General features: G+C 64.6%; 2 protein-coding genes across 8 annotated transcripts in view; one reads left to right on the forward strand and one right to left on the reverse strand.

Moving 5' to 3' along the window:
- Positions 1–4,159: 4,159 nt before the first annotated feature.
- On the reverse strand, positions 4,160–19,761 carry RRP1B (ribosomal RNA processing 1B). 2 transcript variants are annotated; one of them, XM_051830137.2, is made up of 15 exons: positions 19,577–19,761; positions 14,913–14,995; positions 14,455–14,512; positions 14,101–14,186; positions 13,960–14,021; positions 13,741–13,870; positions 12,560–12,624; positions 12,052–12,200; positions 10,752–10,846; positions 10,228–10,325; positions 8,192–8,211; positions 6,580–7,175; positions 5,484–5,633; positions 4,756–4,819; positions 4,160–4,419 (listed from the first exon to the last, which is right to left on the reverse strand). In XM_051830137.2, exons 1-15 carry the CDS (start codon positions 19,704–19,706, stop codon positions 4,226–4,228), a joined length of 1,980 nt encoding a protein of 659 aa, XP_051686097.2. In that variant the 5' UTR covers positions 19,707–19,761; the 3' UTR covers positions 4,160–4,225. The 2 variants fall into 2 exon arrangements, with proteins under 2 accessions (XP_051686097.2, XP_069927879.1); XM_070071778.1 differs by lacking the exon at positions 8,192–8,211 and having other exon boundaries at positions 6,580–7,188; positions 10,224–10,325.
- A 30-nt stretch (positions 19,762–19,791) lies between these two features.
- The window catches only part of HSF2BP (heat shock transcription factor 2 binding protein), an 86,822-nt gene continuing 86,304 nt past the window's right edge, over positions 19,792–20,309 (forward strand). For all 6 annotated transcript variants that reach the window (XM_051830138.2, XM_051830140.2, XM_051830139.2 and 3 more), the window contains exon 1: positions 19,792–19,886. The gene's annotated coding sequence lies outside the window, so the exon portion shown is untranslated. The remainder of the gene's footprint in view (positions 19,887–20,309) is intronic.

Here is a 20,309-nt window from a genome sequence, read left to right on the forward strand (position 1 = left end):
CCACACACCCTCTCTCCCCCGGAACGCGGTGTCCTGGTTCCAGGGTCTGTAGGCTCAGAAAACAAGGCCAAGTCCAAATGCTTTTGTGCCTTTGGTGTTGTTTTTAAACAAAACTTGGGTTGGCCCGTGCGTCACTGACGGAAATGTGATCCTGGGCTGGTTGAGTCCTGCCGCCCGGCAGGGCGGTGTCCCCGCTGTGCTAACCCCGTGCGAGCTGGGGCTCCGAGTGCGAGCTGGGGCTCCGAGCCCCGGCTGGGAGATGAAGCAGCAGGGCCTCGTCGGGTCAGCCGTGTCCCCACCGTCCCCGGGACCAGGCCTCCTTGGGGTGTGCAGGGACACTGTGGCCCTGGATTCGGGTCCTGAGGCTGCGCTGAGAATCGCACTGTTTGAGAGCTGAAGACAACACCCCCCCCCATCAGTTTCCGGGAGAAGCTGGAGTTGCCATGGCAACCGTCGGGCCGACTGGGCGCTTGTGAGCCAAGGCCTGGGCAAGGAGCGGGACTCGTGGGCCGGGCTCCCTGCGTGTCTGAGACCTGCGAGGAGGAGGCACAGGACCTCCTACGCAGTGTGGCCGACAGGGAGGCGCCCGAGAAGCCCACCCCCCACTTCTCCCTCTCCCACCCCGGGGGCTGCAGTCAGCTGTGTGCTGAGCCCCGCCCAACCACCGAGGCGGCGTGGCTGGCATTGTGGTCCAGCCGGTTAAGCCGTGGCCTGCAGCACCAGCATCCCAGGAGCACCGGCTCCACTCCCGGCTGCGCCGACTCCCTGCGAATGACCCGGGAAAGCAGTGGAACACGGCCCAAATGCTCGGGGTGGATCCAGGCTGGCCCGGCCCCCAGCTGTTGTGAACCGGTGGATGGAAGACCTCGCTCTCTCTCTCTCTTTTTTTTTTATTAGGTAGAGTTGTAGACAGTGAGAGACAGAGAGAAAGGTCTTCCCTCTGTTGGTTCACCCTCCAATGGCCGCTATGGTCAGCACTGCGCTGATCTGAAGCCAGGAGCCAGGAGCTTCTCCTGGTCTCCCATGGGATGCAGGGCTCAAGCACCTGGGCCATCCTCCACTGCACTCCCGGGCCACAGCAGAGAGCTGGCCTGGAAGAGGAGCAGCCGGGACTAGAACCCAGCGCCCCAAGTGGGACTAGAAGCCAGGGTGCCAGCGCCGCAGGCGGAGGATTAGACTAGTGAGCCATGGCGCCAGCCTGTGACTCTTTCAAATTAAAAAAAAAATTAAATACTTATTTATTTGAAAGGCAGTTACAGAGATGCAGAAGCAGAGAGAGAGAGAGAGAGAGAGAGAGAGGTCTTCCATCCACTGGTTCACTCCCCAGATGGCTGCAACAGCAGGAGCTGAGCCTCTCTGAAGCCAGAAGCCAGGAGCCAGGAGCTTCTTCCGGGTCTCCCATGCGGGTGCAGGGCCCAAGGACTCGGGCATCTTCCACTGCTTTCTCAGGCCACAGCAGAGCTGGATGGGAAGTGGAGCAGCCGGGACTAGAACCAGTGCCCCATGGGATGCCGGCACTGCAGGCAGAGGCTTAGTCCGCTACACCACAGTGCTGGCCCCGATTTATTTATTTGAAAGACAGAGTTTACAGAGAGGAGAGACAGAGCGAAATCTTCATCCACTGGTTCACTCCCCAAGTGGCCACAATGACCAGGGCTGGGCCAGGCCGAAGCCGGGAGCCTGAAACCTCCTCTGGGTCTCCACGTGAATGCAGGTCTGAGGACTTGGGCCGCCTCCCAGTGCTCTCCCAAGTGCAGTAGCAGGGAGCTGGATCGGAAGTGGAGCAGCCAGGACTGGCGCCCACATGGGATGCCGGTGTCGAAGGCAGCAGCTTTGCCAGCTATGCCGCAGTGCCAGCCCAGAAAAATTCTTAAACAAAAAGACTTCTCCTTCATTGCTATCACGGGGCTGGGTGCTGGGGCAGGAGGGGCGGGGCTGCTGGGTGGGTGCTGGGGAACACCCCTGTACAGCCCAACACCGCATGCTCCCTCACCCAGAACACGACCCACGCGTGCGGCTGCATTTGCGGGGGTCTCTGGACCAGGCCCACCCACAGACACAAAGCCACCTGTGGGGGTCTGGTGCGGGGGGAGGTGCACAGGGCTCTCGAGGCCATGTGGCCGTGGCACAGCTCTGTGCGTGGATAAAATGCCACGGAACGGTGTGAGTCTGAAGTGGTTCACGCTACGTGAACTCAGCTCAGTTAGAGCCCCCTTCTCCCAGCCCGTTTCACATGTGAGAGGCAGACAGGCAGGCAGACAGCGGAGGTCTTCCACCCCCTGGCTCATTCCCCAGCTTTCCCCAGCAGCTGGAACCTGGAACCCGCCCTGGCTCTTCCAAGGCTGACAGGGACCCAAGGACTTGAGCTGAGCCTGCTGCCTCCCAGGGCACGGACTGGCAGCTGGACCGAGTGAACTGGGCCTGCGCCGCGTCGGCTCTCCAGGCCTCGGAGTCAGCGCTGAGCCGTCCTGGGCGCCCCAGCGCCCGTGAGCTCTCCGGGCTGCCGGCTTTCTGGCAGGTGCGCTGCGCTCTGGCTTGACCTTCGGTGGCAGCGTGCTGATCCCCACCCGTGTGACGCTGACGCTGGGCCACTCTGGGGTTTTCAGCCGCTCCTCTTGGATCCTGCCCTCTCCTCACCCGGGACGCGCCGGTGCGGGGGCCAGGCGTCCTGTGTCTCCCAGGCTGCTCCGTCTGGTTGACGGTTTCGCCGCTCAGATCCACAGTCACTGAAAGACTCGCCAGCGGGCTCCACGCGCTCCACCTGCTAGAGCCTCGCAGTACCAGGATTCTTAGCTTTTTTTTTTTTTTTTTTTTTTTTTTTTTTTGACAGGCAGAGTGGACAGTGAGAGAGAGAGACAGAGAGAAAGGTCTTCCTTTACTGTTGGTTCACCCTCCAATGGCCGCCGCAGCCGGCGCACTGCGGCCGGCGCATCGCGCTGATCCCATGGCAGGAGCCAGGAGCCAGGTGCTGTCTCCCATGGGGTGCAGGGCCCAAGCACCTGGGCCATCCTCCACTGCAGTCCCGGGCCACAGCAGAGAGCTGGCCTGGAAGAGGGGCAACCGGGACAGAATCCGGCGCCCCAACCAGGACTAGAACCCGGTGTGCCGGCGCCGTTAGGCGGAGGATTAGCCTAGTGAGCCGCGGCACCAGCCAGGATTCTTAGCTTTTACAAACACACTTTATACAGTTACTTATTTGAAAGGCAGAGCAACAGAGAGAGCGAGTGAGAGAGCGAGCGAGCGAGAGGTCTTGCATCCACTGGTTCACTCCCCAGACGCCTCTATCAGCCAGAGCCAGGCCCGGCCCCCAAGGCAACTTGGGGAGGCGTGGTGGACCAGGAGCCGGCCTGGGCGTCGGACAGCAACTTGGGGTGCTCTGCTGGGGAGGCGTGGTGGACCAGGAGCTGGCCTGGGCGTTGGACAGCCTGGGCTCCGAGCACTGTGGATCTGCACGGCTCACAGCCTGCAAGCCGGGGAGCTCGGCCTCGGGCGCCCTCAGCGGCCGGTGGATTCGGAACCTCAGGCTGACGGGGGCTTCCTTTGGCAAGCGCAGCAAGAGGGTGAATGGAGACAGTGGCACAATGCAACTTCCCCTACCCCTGGGCCCCCCGCCCCAGCCCTGTACACACTCCCCGAGGGCCCCCCTCAGCCCTGTGTCCCCGCCCCAGCCCTGTTGGACTCCCTGAGGACCCCCCTCAGCCCTGTGTCCCCGCCCAGCTGCTGGGGACACCCTGAAGACCACATAAAAACCGTGGCTCGCCAGGGCAACTGTGCGCAGACACAGGCAGGTGCTTCAGCGCCCACTTCCTGGCTTCCGAGAGCCTGGGTCCAGACGCTGACGCTGCCCCTCAGCGGGGCTCACCCCGAGACAGGGACGCTGCTTCTGGGGACGCAGCCACCTGGGCCCTCGGCTCACACACGTGCACAGAGAGGACCGGAAGCACTGGCCTGGGTGAGGAGTGTGCTCCACGTAAGAACACGCGGGGCTGGGCGGGGGCCGCGGTGCCCGGCTGCCTGGTGGGGAGACGCCGGCCATCCTCACCCGCGCCAACGTCGGCTCAGAGCTGCCCAGAGCCCTGGGGGCTCCCCTAGCCTGGCGGGAAGCAGGCGACATTCAGAACCCCGCGCACACGGGAATTTTAATAGAAAAGGCCGGGCATTTAGAAAGTTATAATTTATAGAATACTCTGTACAAAAGCAGTCTTCCAAAAGGGGCCCCCGCGCCTCAGAAGAAATCCATGGCCGTCGGCCTCTTCTTTGGGGTGGCAGCCAGCGGCTTCTTGGCCACCAGGGGCGTGCCGGCCGGCGAGCTCGTGGGCGTCTTCAGCACTCCGTGGAGGGGTCTCTGCTCAGGGTTGAAGGCCACGCGGGAGGGGCCCGTGGGACTGACTAAGATGCTCTTGTCCGTCTTCTTGAACTCTGCAAGGGAACGGAAGGCCCGAGGTGAGGGGACGACCCCGGGCCGCAGCCCCCAGCCCCCAGCCCCCCGGCCAGGGCCGAGGCGGAGCCTGTCCCCAGTTCTGCACGAGGCGGGAGTGCCCGGCAGGCCTCTCCTCTGCACACCACGCACGGGGGCCCGAGCCTCAGCAGAGGCAGCCGGGCTGGGGACTGCTGGGCCCCGACGGCCTCTCGGGGGCCCAGCTCCAAGCAGCTGGGGAGCTGCCCGGGAAACCGGCTCTCGGGAGGCCCACGCCCACGGGCCCCCGGGACGGCTCCTGACCCCATGCCCACCGGCTCCCAGCCTCCCCGACTTGCCTGCGGTCGTGTTTCTGCTCAGCCCGAAGGTGACCCTCTTGGCGCTGGACGGCGTCCTGTTCAGCTGGGGAAGAAACAGCACGAGGGGGCGACACTGACCGGGCTGCCGGCTCTCGCTGGAGACCCTGCCCAGCGGGGAGGCCCCCGGCACACGGGTGCAGCCTCGACTACACGTCCCAGCGCTCGGGTCTGTCAGGCTGCGCAGGCCACCCAGCGTGTTCTGAAGGAAGCAAACCCCAGCCAGGACGTCGATGACAGCCCGGCCGACAGGAGACGCTCGGCACCAGCCATGACCAGGGTCCCCACTCCAAGCTGCAGGCTGCACGGCGCTGCCGAGACCACACCCCTGGTGGACTTGAACTTCAGGGGGCAACAGGTGCGAAACTGCCTGCTGTTCACGTGCAAGACTGGGCTACCTGGACAGCGATGCGCCTAGAAGTGGGTCCCCTGGGCGTCACAGCACCCCGGCCCCCGAGAACCCTGGGCCTCTGGTGCAGCCGCACTCCCAGTTCTCCACCTGTGCCCTGACAGCAGATGCGCGGCAGTGAGCAGGCCCTGCCAGTGAGAGCCCTGGGGCTGAGGCAGGACGGGGTGAGTGGCTACACGGTGGCTCCCCACGGCGCCAGGCGGCTGACCACTCCAGAAGCAACCGGGCCCTAGAACAGGCACCTGTCTCAGGCGGGAGCTGGGGCCTGAGTGCAGGGCTCCGACGGCCGCGGGGCCCGTACCTGGACGGCAGGACGTGGCGGGCAGGTCGTGGGGCTGCTCTTTGCTTTCCTGAAGAACAGGGGCTTTGGCGAGAGGGACGTGTCGAACTTCACAAAGTCGCTCTCGGTCCTCAGCAGCTTCTTCACGGGGCTGAGGGGCCCGCGGCCTCCCTAGGGGCGAGAGGCACAGGCAGGGATGGCATCGCTGGGCCTCCTGCCAGGCTGTGCACAGGAAGTGAAACCGGGACAGCGCCCCGGGCAGCGCGGAGTGGCCCCGGCTCCCTCTGTCAGAGCCCCACTCACGCTGCACCCATAGGGTGTCAATCGTCCGGCGACCCTCGTCCGGGGACCCTCGCTCCTCCTCCCTGCGCAGGCCTGTGCGCTCAACTCTCCTGTTTTCCCACCTGCCCACCCCAGTCCCCGCTGGGCAGTGGGGCACCTGCAGTGGTTCTGGATCTGAGGCGCTAAGAGGCCGCGCAGCCAGCGCCGCGTGGGTGGTTTCGGCAGGTTCCTGGTGTGCCTGCGCCCGGGGAAGGGCAGCCCTGGGGCCCGGTGCCACCCCTGCTGCCACCAGCCACAGGGACAGGACGCTCCTGCCGGGAGCACCCGGGAGGCCCCGTGCAGGTAGATGGAGGGAAGGTCTCAGCGTACCCGTCTTCCTCTGCCTTCCCCGCCCCAGGTCCCAAGGACCACACTGTCACCCACTCCCCACTCGGCGCTGGGCCCACGGTCACGGCCACCGCGGAGCCGTGCGCGAGCATTGGCGCTGGACGAGGGTCCCGAGGAGCTGGTCTGGCTCGGTGGCTGGGGGTCGCTGCCACCTGCAGGCCATGGTGTGGAGGACACGGCCAGCGCCTGGCCCTGCCTGGCTCCGCAGAACCCAGCACAAGGGGCGGGGCTCCCTCCTGCACCGGCAGGAGACGGCAGGAGACGGGGGCACTGTCAGCCTGCACACAGGGCTTTTCCCAGCTCAGCGGCGACCCCTTCCCGAGTGTGGAAGTGCTTGGCCACGAGACCTGCGCCCGTCACCTCCTGGCGGGGAAAGGCTGCGACAAACCCCGTGTCTGACTGGCCAGCCCCTCCCCCGCCGACGCTGCAGCCCACCCCCCCACCTTACCAGAGCCGAGGTCGGCCTGCCTTCGGGCCCCAGCAGGTCCGACATCCTCCTTTTCCTCCGCTTCTTCAAGATGGCGCTCTTCTGCCGGGCCAGGCCCTGCACGTCGAGGCTGCCCGGCCCAGACTTCCTGTTCTGCGACTTCTCGCACCGGGGGAGGGCAGCCCGGTCAGCCCCCGCCTCCGCTGGGCTCGCTGCAGGCCAGGCCAGCGTGAGCAGGCTGCTGCCCTTGACCAGGAGCGCCCCGAGTTTCCGCTTCCTTTTCAGGGCCTGGGCTCTGCCTTCGGGGGAGCCTCTGGTGGCGCCCGGGCCACTCTGGGCCAAGTCCTGCAGCGGGGACCCCGATGGCCAGACCTCTCGCTGGGCCTGCAGGCTCTTCTTCAGCCGCTTCCTCTTACTGGGGGAGGGGCTGACGGGGAGATGCTCCGAGCCACTCTCCTCCCCAGGGCTGCCCGCCGCGGCCTCTGCCCCGTTCTGCCGCAGGGACACAGCCGCGGCCTCAGGACTGGACGCTTGAGGCGGGAGGGGGTTCTTCCTCTTGCGTCTGCTCTCGGGAACGCCGCCTCCACCGTCCTCTTCCACAGCCACGACTCCAGTCCCTAAACACACACGCTCGTCAAGAAGCACCCCAAGGCCAGCGTGCCCCACAGCCTGGCTGGGGACCAAGGCCAGGCTCCCTGGAGTCCCCCACGGGGAGGGGGACTCCTGGGAGCTCTTGGTGCCCCTGGCTCCGCCAGCAGCCCCAGTTCCTCCATTCCTAGCTGTGCCCAGGAGCCCCCGCTGTCCACTTCAAAGCAAGCAGAAACCTCCGCAGACCTGTTACCTGGGGGCCATGTGGTGGAAGCCTGCCTCAGAGGGTGGCGTGTGCCACCAGGCCTGCACCCCGCCTCTGCCAGCGCTGGGGAGACCTCGGCCTTGCAGCCCCCCAGCTCTGTGCTGTGCGGAACGCCCACGGGCACCCAGGGCAGAGCCACGCCCGCTCCCGCCTGCCCCGAGCCCCGCAGCCCTGCGCCCTCTCTGGAAGTTTATCTCCTTTTCTCCTAAGCTGTCCTTGACTGAGGACCTGGTCATCTCCATCAGCAGACACATCTCCCACTGGCCACGAAGTGACCCCGCCGCCTGCCCCGCCGGCACCGAGGCTGGGTTTTACGCCTGACTTCTGCCTCACCAGTGCCGTTCCAAGGGAGGGCAGGGGCACACGTCCTGCTGCTCAGCCCTGGGTGGGTGGGTGGGGGGCGTGGGGCTCTTCCTGATTCTCTGTGGCCCCTGGCCCAGGAGAGCGAGCTCACGGCCTCGCTCGGGTGCAACTTGGGCTACCGCCTTTCCCCCGAGGGACAACCAACCCTGAGAGTGCGGAAGGAACCTTGGGGTCAGCGGCTGCTGCTGCTTCAGGGTCGACCTGGAATCTTCCCATGCGGCGAACGCAACCCAAACCCACAGCACCCACGCGCGAGGGCAGCCCCTCCGCCTCGCCTTTGTGGGCGAGCCCAGTGAGGGGGGCGGCCGGGCCGCACCACAGGGCACGCGCTTCCCCACCTCCTCCGATACAGCACACGGCGCCCCCAGCCGGGGCCACATTCACGTCAGAGCACACGGGCCACGGCCTCCGACTCACCTTCAGAGAGGTCCCGGAACCTGAAACGGAAAGTGACAGAGAGCAGGCACTTAGCCCAGCGCTGGGACAGCCGTGTCCTGCTTCAGGGGACATGGCTCGGCTCCTGCCTACACGGGCCCTGGGGACGGGGTGATGGCTCAAGTCACGGGTGGGGACCCGTGCTGAGGCCTGCCTCCTGGCCTGGCCCAGCGCCGGCCACTGCAGAAGTATGGGGAGTAGGCTGGCCAGTGGAAGCTCTTCCTGCCTACCTCTTATAAAATAACTAAATGAGAAAAGAAGAAAAAAGTCTCGCTTTGTACTGAACTCAAACACCGTGGGGCGGGCATCGCGGGCAGTGGTCGAGCTACTGCTCGGGTGCCAGGGTGGACCCTGGCGGCCCCTCGCCGACCAGCGCCTTCCAGCTGCGACACTTCCAGCCCTGAGGCCCCTGCCACCACGTGGGAGACCCAGATGGCGCTCCTGGCTCCAGGGGCTTCTGGGGACGAACCAGCGCACGGAAGAGCCATCTCCTCGCTCCTCTTTCTCCGTCACTCTGGCTTTCAAATAAATACACAAGTAAATCTTAAAAGCAAAGCGAACCCCAAACACACCAGCAATGCTGGGTGTCTTCCTTCCTGGAGCAGGGGCGCTCCCTGAGGAAGGTGGGGACGTGGGCTCAAAGCCAGGTCGCCTGGTTTCCTCTTCCCTGTCTCTGAAGGCAGAGCTGGCTTAGGCCTCCGCGCGTCCCTTCAACCCTCCGCGGCACCCGGACAAAGAGGCGGCGTCCAGGGGCTGTGTGGGGGCAGGAGGTGCGTGGATGACGGCCCCAGCACCGAGGACACCACCCAGGAGAATGCGGAGTCACAGGAGCTACCCTCGGGCTTTTTTTTTTTAAAGATTTATTTACTTGAAAGTCAGATAAAGGAGAAGCAGAGAGAGGGAGAGGGAGAGGGAGAGGGAGAGAGAGAGAGAGAGAAGGGAAAGAGAGAGGGAGGGAGAGAGGGGGAGAGAGAGAGAGGAGAAGCAGGGGGGGGAGGCAGAGAGAGAAGCAGAGAGAGAGAGAGAGAGAGAGAGAGAGAGAGAGAAGGGAGAGAGGGAGGGAGAGGGGGAGAGAGAGAGAGGTTTTCTCTCTGCTGGTTCACTCCCCAGATAACCACAACGGCTGGAGCTGAGCTGATCCGAAGTCAGGAGCCAGGAGCTTCTCCCAGGTCCCCCATGTGGGTGCAGGGCCCAAGGACTTGGGCCATCATCCACTGCTTTCCCAGGCCACAGCAGAGAGCTGGATTGGAAGTGGAGCAGCCGGGACTAGAACTGGCGCCCATGTGGGATACTGGCACTGCAGGTGATGGTTTTGCCTGCTAGGCCACCGCGCTGGCCCTTTGGGGTTCTTTTCTTAGAAGCAAACACTCTGTCTCTGCGAGGCAGGGAGACAGAGGGCAGAGTGAAACTCTCATTAGCTGACTCAGTCCCTGGATGTCCGCCACAGTGGCTGGAGGGGCAGGAATTCAGTCCAGGCCTCGCACATGGCTGGCGGGGGCCACCACCTGCGCCGGCACTGCTGCTCCCGGCACGTGCAGGAGCAGGAAGCCGGAGTCAGGCGCTAAGTCCAGGCACTCCGACACGGACCAGGGCCCCGGAGCTGCTAAGCAGACGCCTGCCTCATGAAATAGCCTAATACATGGCAAGCGGCCGGCACGGAAGAGTACGATTAATCATCCATGAATCACAAGACGCAGGGGCCACGGCCCCCACACTCACTGCTGGGTCACGGAACACTTCCGGCGTGAGACATGGATGGGTCACCAAGCCCTGCCTGTCTTGAGAGCACACGAGAGCACCCCACACGGCAGCCGGATGGTGGCAACTGCTCGACCCACAATTTTAGACGTCAACAGGTCTGAAACTTCCCAGCACCGGAAACGGCGGGGACAAGCATGGCCGCACAGGGAGAAAGGGACTCGGGGTCTGGGGGCGGGGTCTGCCTCACAGAGCACCTCAGTCCCCGCCCCCTCGCCCGGCACCCACTTCCGGTCCCCGCCCTCTCGCCCAGCACCCACTTCCTGATGAGCCTGCAGAGGTGCTTCCTGTTGAAGGGAGGGGTGTTTTTCTTGTTGGTCACTTCCAGCAGCCGATCCGCGACAGCCCTGTAGTCAAACTGTGAGACCAGAGAAACCGCGCGTGAGCCTGGGGCTGCACCACACTCCCGGCAGCTCGGGGCGTGCCGCTGGGGGGCGCCGGGCCGCGTCCACCCCAGGACGGTCCCCGCAGGCACGGGCGAGGCACAGGCGAGGGTGAGCCACTGGTGTTGAGTCCAGGTTGCCAGTCACTACTCGGTGACACAGAACCGGAGCCGACTCTGCAGCTACTGAAAACCAGGACTCATTTTATGTTTCAAAATTCCAGTAGACTTGGTTTTTTGGTCTCCAGTAAGTTTGGTCTGTGGAAGACGACATCAGTGGCAGATGGATTAACAGGACTTTACACACCAGGCCTTGCGGCTTCCCTAGCCTTGACCCTAATTCCACAGCCAGGCCCCCACCCAGGAATCCGTACTGTATAGACAGCAACACCTGCCACCCACCTGGAGAGGAGGCCCAGCGTCCTCCAGGGCCCCACGGGTGTCCCTCTCTCTCTGGTCACAGGTTCCATCTTTCCTCGAGGGGGATTTGCCCAGTGCTAGGAAAACAGACGACACCCCCAATGCACCAAGTGCAGCCCACGGAGCCGCCGGCAGCCACATGGCTCAGGACAAAGACGGCTCTGGAAGGCAAACATGTTGCTTTTTCTCCCAGGACACGTCACGGACACACGGATTCCGCGTTTCCTGCGGGGCTGTGCAGGGGCACGGGGAGGCCCAGAGCCACAGGGAAAATCCACAGGCGCGGGATGCTAACCTCGCCCCGCCGCAGCACTCTGCCGCCACTGCTACCCACCTTCTCCTCTGTTTTTCCAGACTCCCATGAATAAAGGTTTAAAACAAAACCAAACCCAAGGGGCCAGCACTGTGGTACCACGGGTTAAGCTGCTACCTGCCCAGCATCCCTGAGCTCAGGTTTGAGTCCTGGCTGCTCCACTTCCTGCCCCTGCGTCTGGGAAGCAGAAGGCCCAGTGTTTGGGCCCCTGCACCCGCGTGGGAGACCCGGATGGAGTTTTTGCCACTTAGGGAGTGACTCAATGGAAGGAAGATGCTGTCTCTGTCATTCTCTGCGACTCAGCGTTTGAGATAAGTGAATACAGCTTGAAAACAAACCAGCCTTGGGGCCGGCGCCGTGGCGCAGTAGGTTAATCTTCCACCTGCAGCGCCGGCATCCCATGTGGGTGCCAGTTCTAGTCCTGGCTGCTCCACTTCCAGTCCAGCTCTCTGCTGTGGCCTGGGAAAGCAGTAGAAGGTGGTCCAAGTGTTTGAGCCCCTGCACCCGCATGGGAGACCAGGAAGAAGCTCCTGGCTTCTGATTGGTGCAACTCCGGCCGTTGCGGCCATTCGGGGAGTGAACCAGTGGAAGACCTTTCTCTCTGTCTCCCTCTCACTGTCTGTAACTCTACCTCTCAAATAAAAATAAAACAAACACAAGCATACACACACACACAAACACACACCAGCCTCTGCCCAGAGTTTTGCTGGAAGGAGGCTGTGGGCTGAGGGACACGCCAAACTGAACAGAACCACGGAGCAGCCAGGGAACCCGGGCCTGGCAGAGGCGACGAGAGACGACCCCTCAAAGACCTCAGCTCCCTGCCTGGCTCTGGCTTTCCCAGATGCCCTGCTGTTTCTGGGTGGGGTCCCAGGCAGCACTGCGCCCCGAGACGCCAGCAGCGTGTTCTAGTGCTTGTCTGGTGAGGAGTTCACCTGAGACAGGCAGCCCGTCTGGGCGTCCTCGTACCTGGCCTCCTCCTGGCGGCTTCCGTCCACACCTCCTTGTTCCCGGCAGTCTCTTCTTCAGAGAGGTCCCCGCCACTCTCGGGTACAAAGGGAGACTGATCTACAATGACTTCAAAAACACCCCTAGCTATAGTCTGTACCAGCGTGTGGCTGAGGGGAAAGCACAGTGGAGAACGGGATTAAAACGGGGGAGTGCACCTAGCACGGGGCGGGGGGGGACAGAGGGAGCACCCCACAGAACTGCCGTCGGCCCAGGGCCCCGAGTGCCTGGCGCTCGTCAGCAGGCACCCGGATCCCCAACACAAGTCCCGCGCCACCAGCACGGCTGGGAGGAGCCCCCAAGCGCGTGTGACGGGGCCTCCCCGCCACTCCCCGTGGCTCAGGTGCTGGGCGGAAACTCGGGCGCTCTGCGCTGTGCCCCCAGCCCTGGCCCCTGAAGCACCTCCACGGCAGGAACAAGCCCGCCCGCCCGCCCTGAGAGGCTGGGGGAGCCAGCGCGAGCCACTTACTCCTTGGTCCTGGCAGCAATCCTGCAGAACGGGTCAATAAACTTCAGATTCTGATCTGCCAAAAGCTGTCAATCAGGAACACAATGGGAAAAATGAGAAAGAGCCTCCCCCCCGCACCCCGCTTCCTCCTGCAGGCGCCCCCACGGAGGCTGAGGCAGACGGGGAGCAGGGCCCCGAGCCAGCCCGGAGCCGTGGCTGTGCCCAGGAATCCCCGCGGGGCTCACTTCCAGGACGAAGCGACTGCCTCTGACACAGCATTCACATTTTCTTTTGGTTCAAAACTAACAGGGGTTGGGCATCTGGTCTGGCAGTGAAGGTGCCAGACGTCGCGACACCCATGTCCCACGTCCCATACGGGAACGCCTGGGCCCCACACCAGCTCCCTGCTAATGCAGGCCCTGGGAGGCAGCAGTGATGGCTCAAGCAGTAGGCCCTTGCTGCCCACGTGGGGACCGCACTGGGTTTCTGGCTGCTGGCTTGGTCCTGGCCCAGCCCCAGGAAGGGCATCTGTGGGAGTGAGCCAGTGGATGGGATTTCTGTCTCTCTAATCTCTCACATCACGGGATCCTTCAGCGGCCTCTGCAGGCTGCTCCCGATTTGGCTTTGTAAGCAAGATGGCCCACACACTGTGCAAGGAATTTCCGTCTGTAAGCAGGACGGTCTCAGTGCACAGACCTCCGCACGTCCCACGAGCTGCTCAGGACACAGTAGCAGACGGGGAACGACGTGTTAAGAGGGGCTGAGGGGCCGGCGCTATGGTGCAACAGGCTAAGCCGCCGCCTGCAGCACCTGCACCTCACATGGGCGCTGGTTCGAGTCCCGGCTGCTACACTTCTGATCCAGCTCCCTGCTAATTCCCCTGGGAAAGCAGTAGAAGATGCCCAAGTGCTTGGCCCCTGCACCCAAGTGGGAGACCTGGAAGAAGCTCCTGGCTCCCACCCGGCCCAGCTCTGGTTGTTACAGCCATTTGGGGAGTGAAACAGACGATGGAAGATCCTTCTCTCTCCCTGTCTCTCCCCCTCTTGCTGTAACTCTTCCAAATAAATAAATCTTAAAAAAGAGGGGGCTGAATTGATGCTGCTACTGTCGCTGGCCCCAGCCAGCGTCAACAGTGTTCCAAGGACAGCTCCGGCACCGCCTGGGGCCCTGGTGCTGCCGGCACCGCGACGAAGGAGCCTTACCTCTCCCCCGCCCACTTTGGAGAGCTCGTCCAGGTACATGTCAATGAAGTGGGCCCTCACTCCGTCAGGAGACGGGCTCTCGGGGCGCAGGACCTCCTTCACCAGCCCATCCAGGAACAGCTGGACGCAACTAAGAGGAAGCACACGCGCTTCCTGTCAGACACGGCCCGCTGGCGCTCGCCCCACAGCGGGCACCCAGCACCCCGCCAGGTCACCGACCTTGGCTCCCAGCCGTTCCGCTTCAGAGCCTCCAAGGACTGCCTCAGGACCAGGCGGGCCAGCTGCCGAGAGACGGGCGCATCAGCAGAGCGCGGCTGCCGCAGGCTCACGGTCTCCCGGGACGGGCCCCGCGGCTCTTACCGTGCAGTACTTGCCCACGCGTGGCCCGTCTATCCCCTTCCACTCCCGGGTCATGGTCCGCCAGAAGGTCTCAATGAACAGGTGCTCTGCAGGGGCACAGGGTCCTCTGGGCACCGCCCTGGGCTGCCCCGCCCCCAGCCCGCACTGAGCACCCTGGGGCCCTTGGAGGAAGCTCGGCCTGGAGTCTGACGCTGGGCGTCACCTGGGCGAGTGACAGCACACGCACCTCGGCCATAAAATGTGCGCTTTCTAAACTGCAAAGCAGCTTCTCTACACGACACCTCCTCCACCCTCTAACCGCGCTGCGCGCTGACTCGGTTTCCCCGGCAGGCACCCGAAGGCGCCAGGACTCACGGGCCTCCAAGTTGTTGATGACGTGGACGAGCTGGGAAATAGAGTCGGCTAGCTCCTCCTGCAAAGGGGGGTTGGAAGACACACGGGGTCACCACGTGGTTGCGGCTGTGTGCTGCCCCTGCCACCCCTGCTCGGGAGGCCTGGGCGGCTAGAAGGGCCACCAAAGGAGCCGTCCCTGGTTCCCGTGGAGACCGTCTGGAGGGCACGATTTAAGGAAGCAGCTCCAGCTAGCAGGTCAAAGGACGGACAGAGGTGACGCGGAAACTTCAGGTAAGCAGTGAGCCTGCCCCGGCACCTCTGAGGCTGTGGCAGGAACGAATGGCAGCCTCTCGGAGCTGTTTTCCAGTGCTCCGAGGCCGCGTGCCCTCTGCGGCCCCTGGGAGTTGGGGCCTGGGCGTGCCCGGCCGAGTCTCCCCACCCCGCGCGAGGCCTGGGCGCGACCCGGGCGGCCGGCCTACCTGCAGCCGCGGCTCCTCCTGCACCCACATGCAGCAGAAGAGCCCCCTCCAGATCTTCAGCAGCTCTTCCCGGCTGAAGCCTCCTGGAGACAAACAGCACGAGGCTCCCCTGAGCCTTACAGGAGCGGGGAGGTCCACCTTGCGCCTCCACGCGTCTCCCAGGCGCCACAGCAGCTCGTCAGGGGCACGGCAGGCTGCGGGGGGCGGGTCCTCCTCCGGGCGACCGCCCCCACCAGCAGTGCCCCCTACCAGCGACTCCCCTCCCGGCTGTGACCCAGCCAGCACCGCCCGTCACAGGTCTTGGGCAGCTTGCACACCCCAAAGAAGTGACCGGATTTGCTCAGGTCACACGCACGTCACGCGAAGCCAGCGGGCGGAAGCAGCAGGAGCCTTGCACTGGGGACCCGAGGGTCCCAGGACTAGGAAAGACCCCAGGCGACGGACGCGGTCGAGGAGCTGCACAGACCTGCGCCTGAGGAGCCGGCCCGGTTAAGCGTGGCCTGGCTGCCCCGCAAGGGCTGCTTGCTGGTCTCCCTGCTCTCCGCCTCGTTACTTCAGGGCTCCGCCTGCCACAACCCACCAGCCTCAGAGAGTCTGTGCCTCGTGTCTGGGGCCCAGCAGTCAGGAAACACACAGGAACCCAAGCAATAACGCAGGCGCCCACGGACCCGGGATCGGGGGACAGACGGCACCCTCAGCCCTGTTAACTGTCACAAGAGCTACCAGGAGAACTCCCTGGGAGAGTAAGAGGCGTAAACTAGCCGAATGCAGACGGGCATGTGTTTGGAGACGGGATCTGTGCTGCAAAAGGTAACTAACAAGTGACAGAAAGATTCCTCCTGGCGGATGGACACCACGTTAGCTCATCCTGCTTCAGCTACTGGTTTCCAAGTTGCCAAAGACCTTTCTCACTGCAACACTTTTCCATTCTTTTGTGATAGTTTCCCAGGTAAAACCAAGCTATCAGAAGCTGCGGTAACATTAGTTTCCCAAGATTGCACATATGGGGTGGGCGGTGTGGTGTAGTGGGTAAAGCCACCGCCAGCAGTGCCAGCGACCCCTATTGGCAACTGGCTTGAGTCCCGGCTGTTCCACTTCTGATCCAGCTCCCTGCTGTGGCCTGGGAAAGCAGGAGAAGATGGCCAAGTTCTTGGGTCCCTGCATGTGCATGGGAGACCCAGGGGAGGCTCCTGACTCTGGACTGGTGCAGCTCTGGCTATTGTGGCCAGTTGGGGAGTGAACCAACAGAGGGAAGACCTCTCTCTCTGTCTGCCCCTCCTTCTCTCTGTGTAACTCTTTCAAAAAAATAAATAAATCTTAAAAAAAAAAATTGCACAGAGTGGGCTGGCACTGCGGTGTAGCGGGTGAAGCCACTGCCTAGAGTGCCAGCGTCCCATATGGGCACTGGGTTGAGTCCCAGCTGCTCCACTTCCCATGCAGCTCCCTGCTAATGAGCCTGAGAAACCAGGGGAAGACGGCCCGAGCGCTTGGGCCCCTGCACCCATATGGGAGACCCAAATGGAGCTCCAGGCTCCTGGCTTCGTCGGGCCCAGCCCCAGCCATGCCGGCCACTTGGGGAGTGAAGCAGTGGACGGAAGACCTCTCTGTTTCTCCCCGCTTCTTTGTAACTCTGCCTTTCAGATAAATACATAAAATAAATCTTAAAAAAATTGTCAGTTGGGTTTCTTGAATCCTGTGCCGAGCGTCATGCCTGGGGGCCGGCCGCTTGGCACCAAGTACAGCAGAGCGGTAAAACCCCAGCAGTGAGCCGGCCACGGGCACGCTCCCGGCACTCGCGGGGGCACGCCGCCCTGGTCAGGAAGCCGGCCACGGGCACGCTCCCGGCACTCGCGGGGGCACGCCGCCCTGGTCAGGAAGCCAGCCACGGGCACGCTCCCGGCACTCGCGGGGGGCACACCGCCCCAGTCAGGAAGCCAGCCACGGGCACGCTGCCCTGGTCAGCCAGTGATCCAGGCCAGGGCTGGGAGGTGGCGGGGTCACACAGAGGAAGAACAAAGCAGCGCCTGGTAAGTGTTCCCGCAAAACAAAGGAACAAGCTATGCCCCGCATAGGAAGGGACGGAGGAGGCCTGCAGTGAGACCACAGTGCAGCCACAGCTCAGATGTGCAAGCTGCAGGCCAGAGGCCCCGACAGCGAGGAGGCCTGCCTGCACCGAGGGGAGGGCGGACAGACAGACGGACTGTGCTTCACCAGGGAGGCCTGCCTGCACCGAGGAGAGGACGGGGGCGTGGTGTCAGAGACGTGCGCAGAGGGTGTCACAGGAATCCAGTGGGGGACGTGGGCCGCAGGTGGGCTCAGCACACACGACCCACCGCAGAGAAACCACGAGAACCACGGCTCAGCCAGCTGCACGTGGGAGCCCGTCTGAGAGTGAGTGCACTGCCCAGGGAGCAGGGTCTGTGACGGTGAGAGGCGGGGCCTGGTGCCACCGGCTGAACCTGCACGAACCTGGGCTTCTTTTCGCCGACACTCGTGTGGCCCGGATGTCCTGTCTCGCTAACTAGTAACAGCGCGCTGTGAGCACCGCCCACGCAATACCATGGAGAGTCCCACGGCCACCAGCACGCCTTGCTCTCCTCACCCCCACCCCTGCCGACGGTTTCCTCCGGGCCTTCCTGGTGCACTACAGACCAGTACATGTGAAGAAAATGTGTGACAGTGAGGCTGGGCCACACTCGGCGTTCCGGCCTTTCTCACTAAGAATGGCACGGGGTGTGTGCGTGTGCGTGTGTTTGGCCTGGGGGTTAAGATGCTGGCTGAGGGGCCAGCGCTGTGGCGTAGCGGGTAAAGCTGCCGCCTGCAACGCCAGCATCCCATATGGGCACCAGTTTGAGTCCCGGCTGCTCCACTTCCGACCCAGCTCTCTGCTGTGGCCTGGGAGAGCAGTGGAAGATGCCCAAGTCCTTGGCCCCTGCACCTGCGTGGGAGACCCGGAAGGAGTTCCTAGCACCTGGCTTCGGACTGGCCCAGCTCTGGCCATTTGGGGAGTGAACCAGCAGTTCGAAGACCTCTCTCTCTCTCTCTGCCTCCACCTCTGTGTAACTTGAATAAATAAACAAAACTTAAAAGAAACAAAACAAAAAAGGCAAGCCGCTGGCCGAATGCCCGCCCCCTCTCAGCAGAGCGCCTGGGCTCTCGGCCTGGAGCAAGCTGCCAAGGCTCAGCCCCGTGGGAGACCTGGGTGGAGTTCCCGGCTCCCAGACTTGGCTGACCCAGCAGCTGTCGCTACGGTGGGCACGTGAGGGGTGCGCGAGCGGACGGGAGCTCACGCGCTATCAAAGGTAAAGAAAAACAAAAAAACCAAGCAAACCCCACGTGTTCAGGTATCTCCAGCCGGTTCCCGGAAGCGCCGAGCTGGCGGCACGTGACAAGCCGACGCGCCGTGAGCTCTGGGCAGGGAGGCACAGGCGCCGGCGGCTGAGGGAGCCTGCACGGAGAGCCAGCGCTCTCTCGGCAGAGGGGACGCGGCGCCACGCCGGCCCCAGGGGACAGGAAGTGCACAGGAACAGCCCCAGCTGCTGCCTCCCACGCAGCGCCAGGAGGCGGTCACCTGGTCCCTCTGCCAGCCAAGGGCCGTGAACACGGCAACAGGTGGGCGTCCCCGTCCATCCTCCACTCTCCCGTCTCCTTTCCAAAACATGTTTTCAATGCAAGCATCAGCACCCCCCGCCCTCCGGCCTTTCGCCGGCCGAGCTCGGAGAGGGCCAGGGCAGGCACCCAGCCTTGCTGGCCTCCTGGGTCTCCGTGAGTGAACGGACAGCGGCACCGGGAGGTTCCAGCAGAGGAAGGCCGGCGAGGGAGCCCCCAGCCGGGAGCTACAGCCCCAGCCGTGCTTCTCCAAGCCCCGGTCCAGAGAGCCTGCGGCGGCGGCGCCAAAACTGCCCCGCCGAGCCAGGGACACAGGCGGGCGGCCACGAGGCTGACGTGGGGCCCCGTGGGGCAGACCCGCGGGAACCCCCAGCGGGCAGCACCCCCGCTCTGCGCTCACCTCGCCGAGTGACATCCCACGGCAGGCGGGACCACGCCGCCACCCCTGCCCGCCCTCGCCGCCTCCTCCTCCCGCCGCCCCGGGCACCCGCAGGTGTCGGTTGGCGCGGGGCGGGAACTCGGCCGCGGGCTCGGGGGTCGGGCAGAGCCGAGCCCGCCCGGCCTCCCCGCTCGCTGGGACCCCGGGGTCCCGCTTCCCCCCACTGAAAACGGCCTCGCGCACTCCGTGGTGTCAGTCGCCACACGACCACGTGGACAACAGCTTCCCAGGCCCTGTGCGCGCCGGGTGGGCGGCCCCGACCCGACTGGCCTCGCCCCGCCCCCGCCCCGGCCCGGCCCGGCCCCAGCCCCCAGCCCCCGGCCCGGCCCCGGCCCCCAGCCCCCAGCCCCCAGCTCCCGTCCCCGGCCCCGGCCCCCAGCCCCGGCCGGCCCCGACCGGGCCCGCCCCCTGGCCCCGGCCCCGTCCCCGGTCCCCGGCCCCGGCCCCCAGCCCCGACCGGCCCCCAGCTCCCGTCCCCGGCCCCCAGCCCCGGCCGGCCCCGACCGGCCCCGGCCCCGACCGGCCCCCGGCCCCAACCAGCCCCGCCCCGCCCCCTGGCCCCGGTCCCGACCCCCCGGCCCGGCCGCCATGTGGCTCGGGCCGCGCGGCCGCCCACCTGCCTCCCTCTGCGTCTTCACGCTGAGGTACTGGCGCAGCTTCTTCACCGCGCGCTCCCGGACGCCCTTCTCGTGGGACGCCAGCCGCTGAGCAAACTGCATCTCGGCCGGCTGCATGGCGGGGGCCATCGCGCCCACTGGGGCAGCCCCGGCCGCCGCGCGTGCGCAGAGCCGCCGGCGCGCGCCGATGACGTCACAAAGGCGGCGCCGGGCGGCGCGTTCTGGGCCGTCGCGCCGCGTGCCTGGCAGCGGGCGGGGCCGCGGGCCCGAGCGACGCGCGCCGGCGCCGTCGGGGCTGCTGACGGCGAGGTTAGCCGGGGAGGGTCTCGCCGGGCGCCGCGCGCTGGGCTGCGGCCGGGATCGGGACGCGCGGGCGGTCACTGCGGCGTGCTGGGCTCCGGCCGGGACCCCGCGCCTGGCGCTGCAGGTGCAGCGGTCCCCCGCGTGCTGGCCGCGGGTAATGCGCAGTGCACCTGCCGGCCCAGGCTGCCTTCGCGCCGGCGTGGTAATGGGTTTTGGGGGCAGGCCCTCCCATCCTCCTCCTCCCACGTCCGTTCTGGGACCTTGCTGGGTGGAGAAACTCCTAAAATTCCTCCCAGAACTTAAAATTTTTTAAAATACTTATTTATTTATTTGAAAGTCAGAGTTACACACACACACACACACACACACACACACACACACAGGTCTTCCATCCGCTGGTTCACTCCCCAGTTGGCCGCAATGGCCCGA

Source organism: Oryctolagus cuniculus, chromosome 4 (assembly GCF_964237555.1).
Source record: "Oryctolagus cuniculus chromosome 4, mOryCun1.1, whole genome shotgun sequence".
Taxonomy (NCBI): domain Eukaryota; kingdom Metazoa; phylum Chordata; class Mammalia; order Lagomorpha; family Leporidae; genus Oryctolagus; species Oryctolagus cuniculus.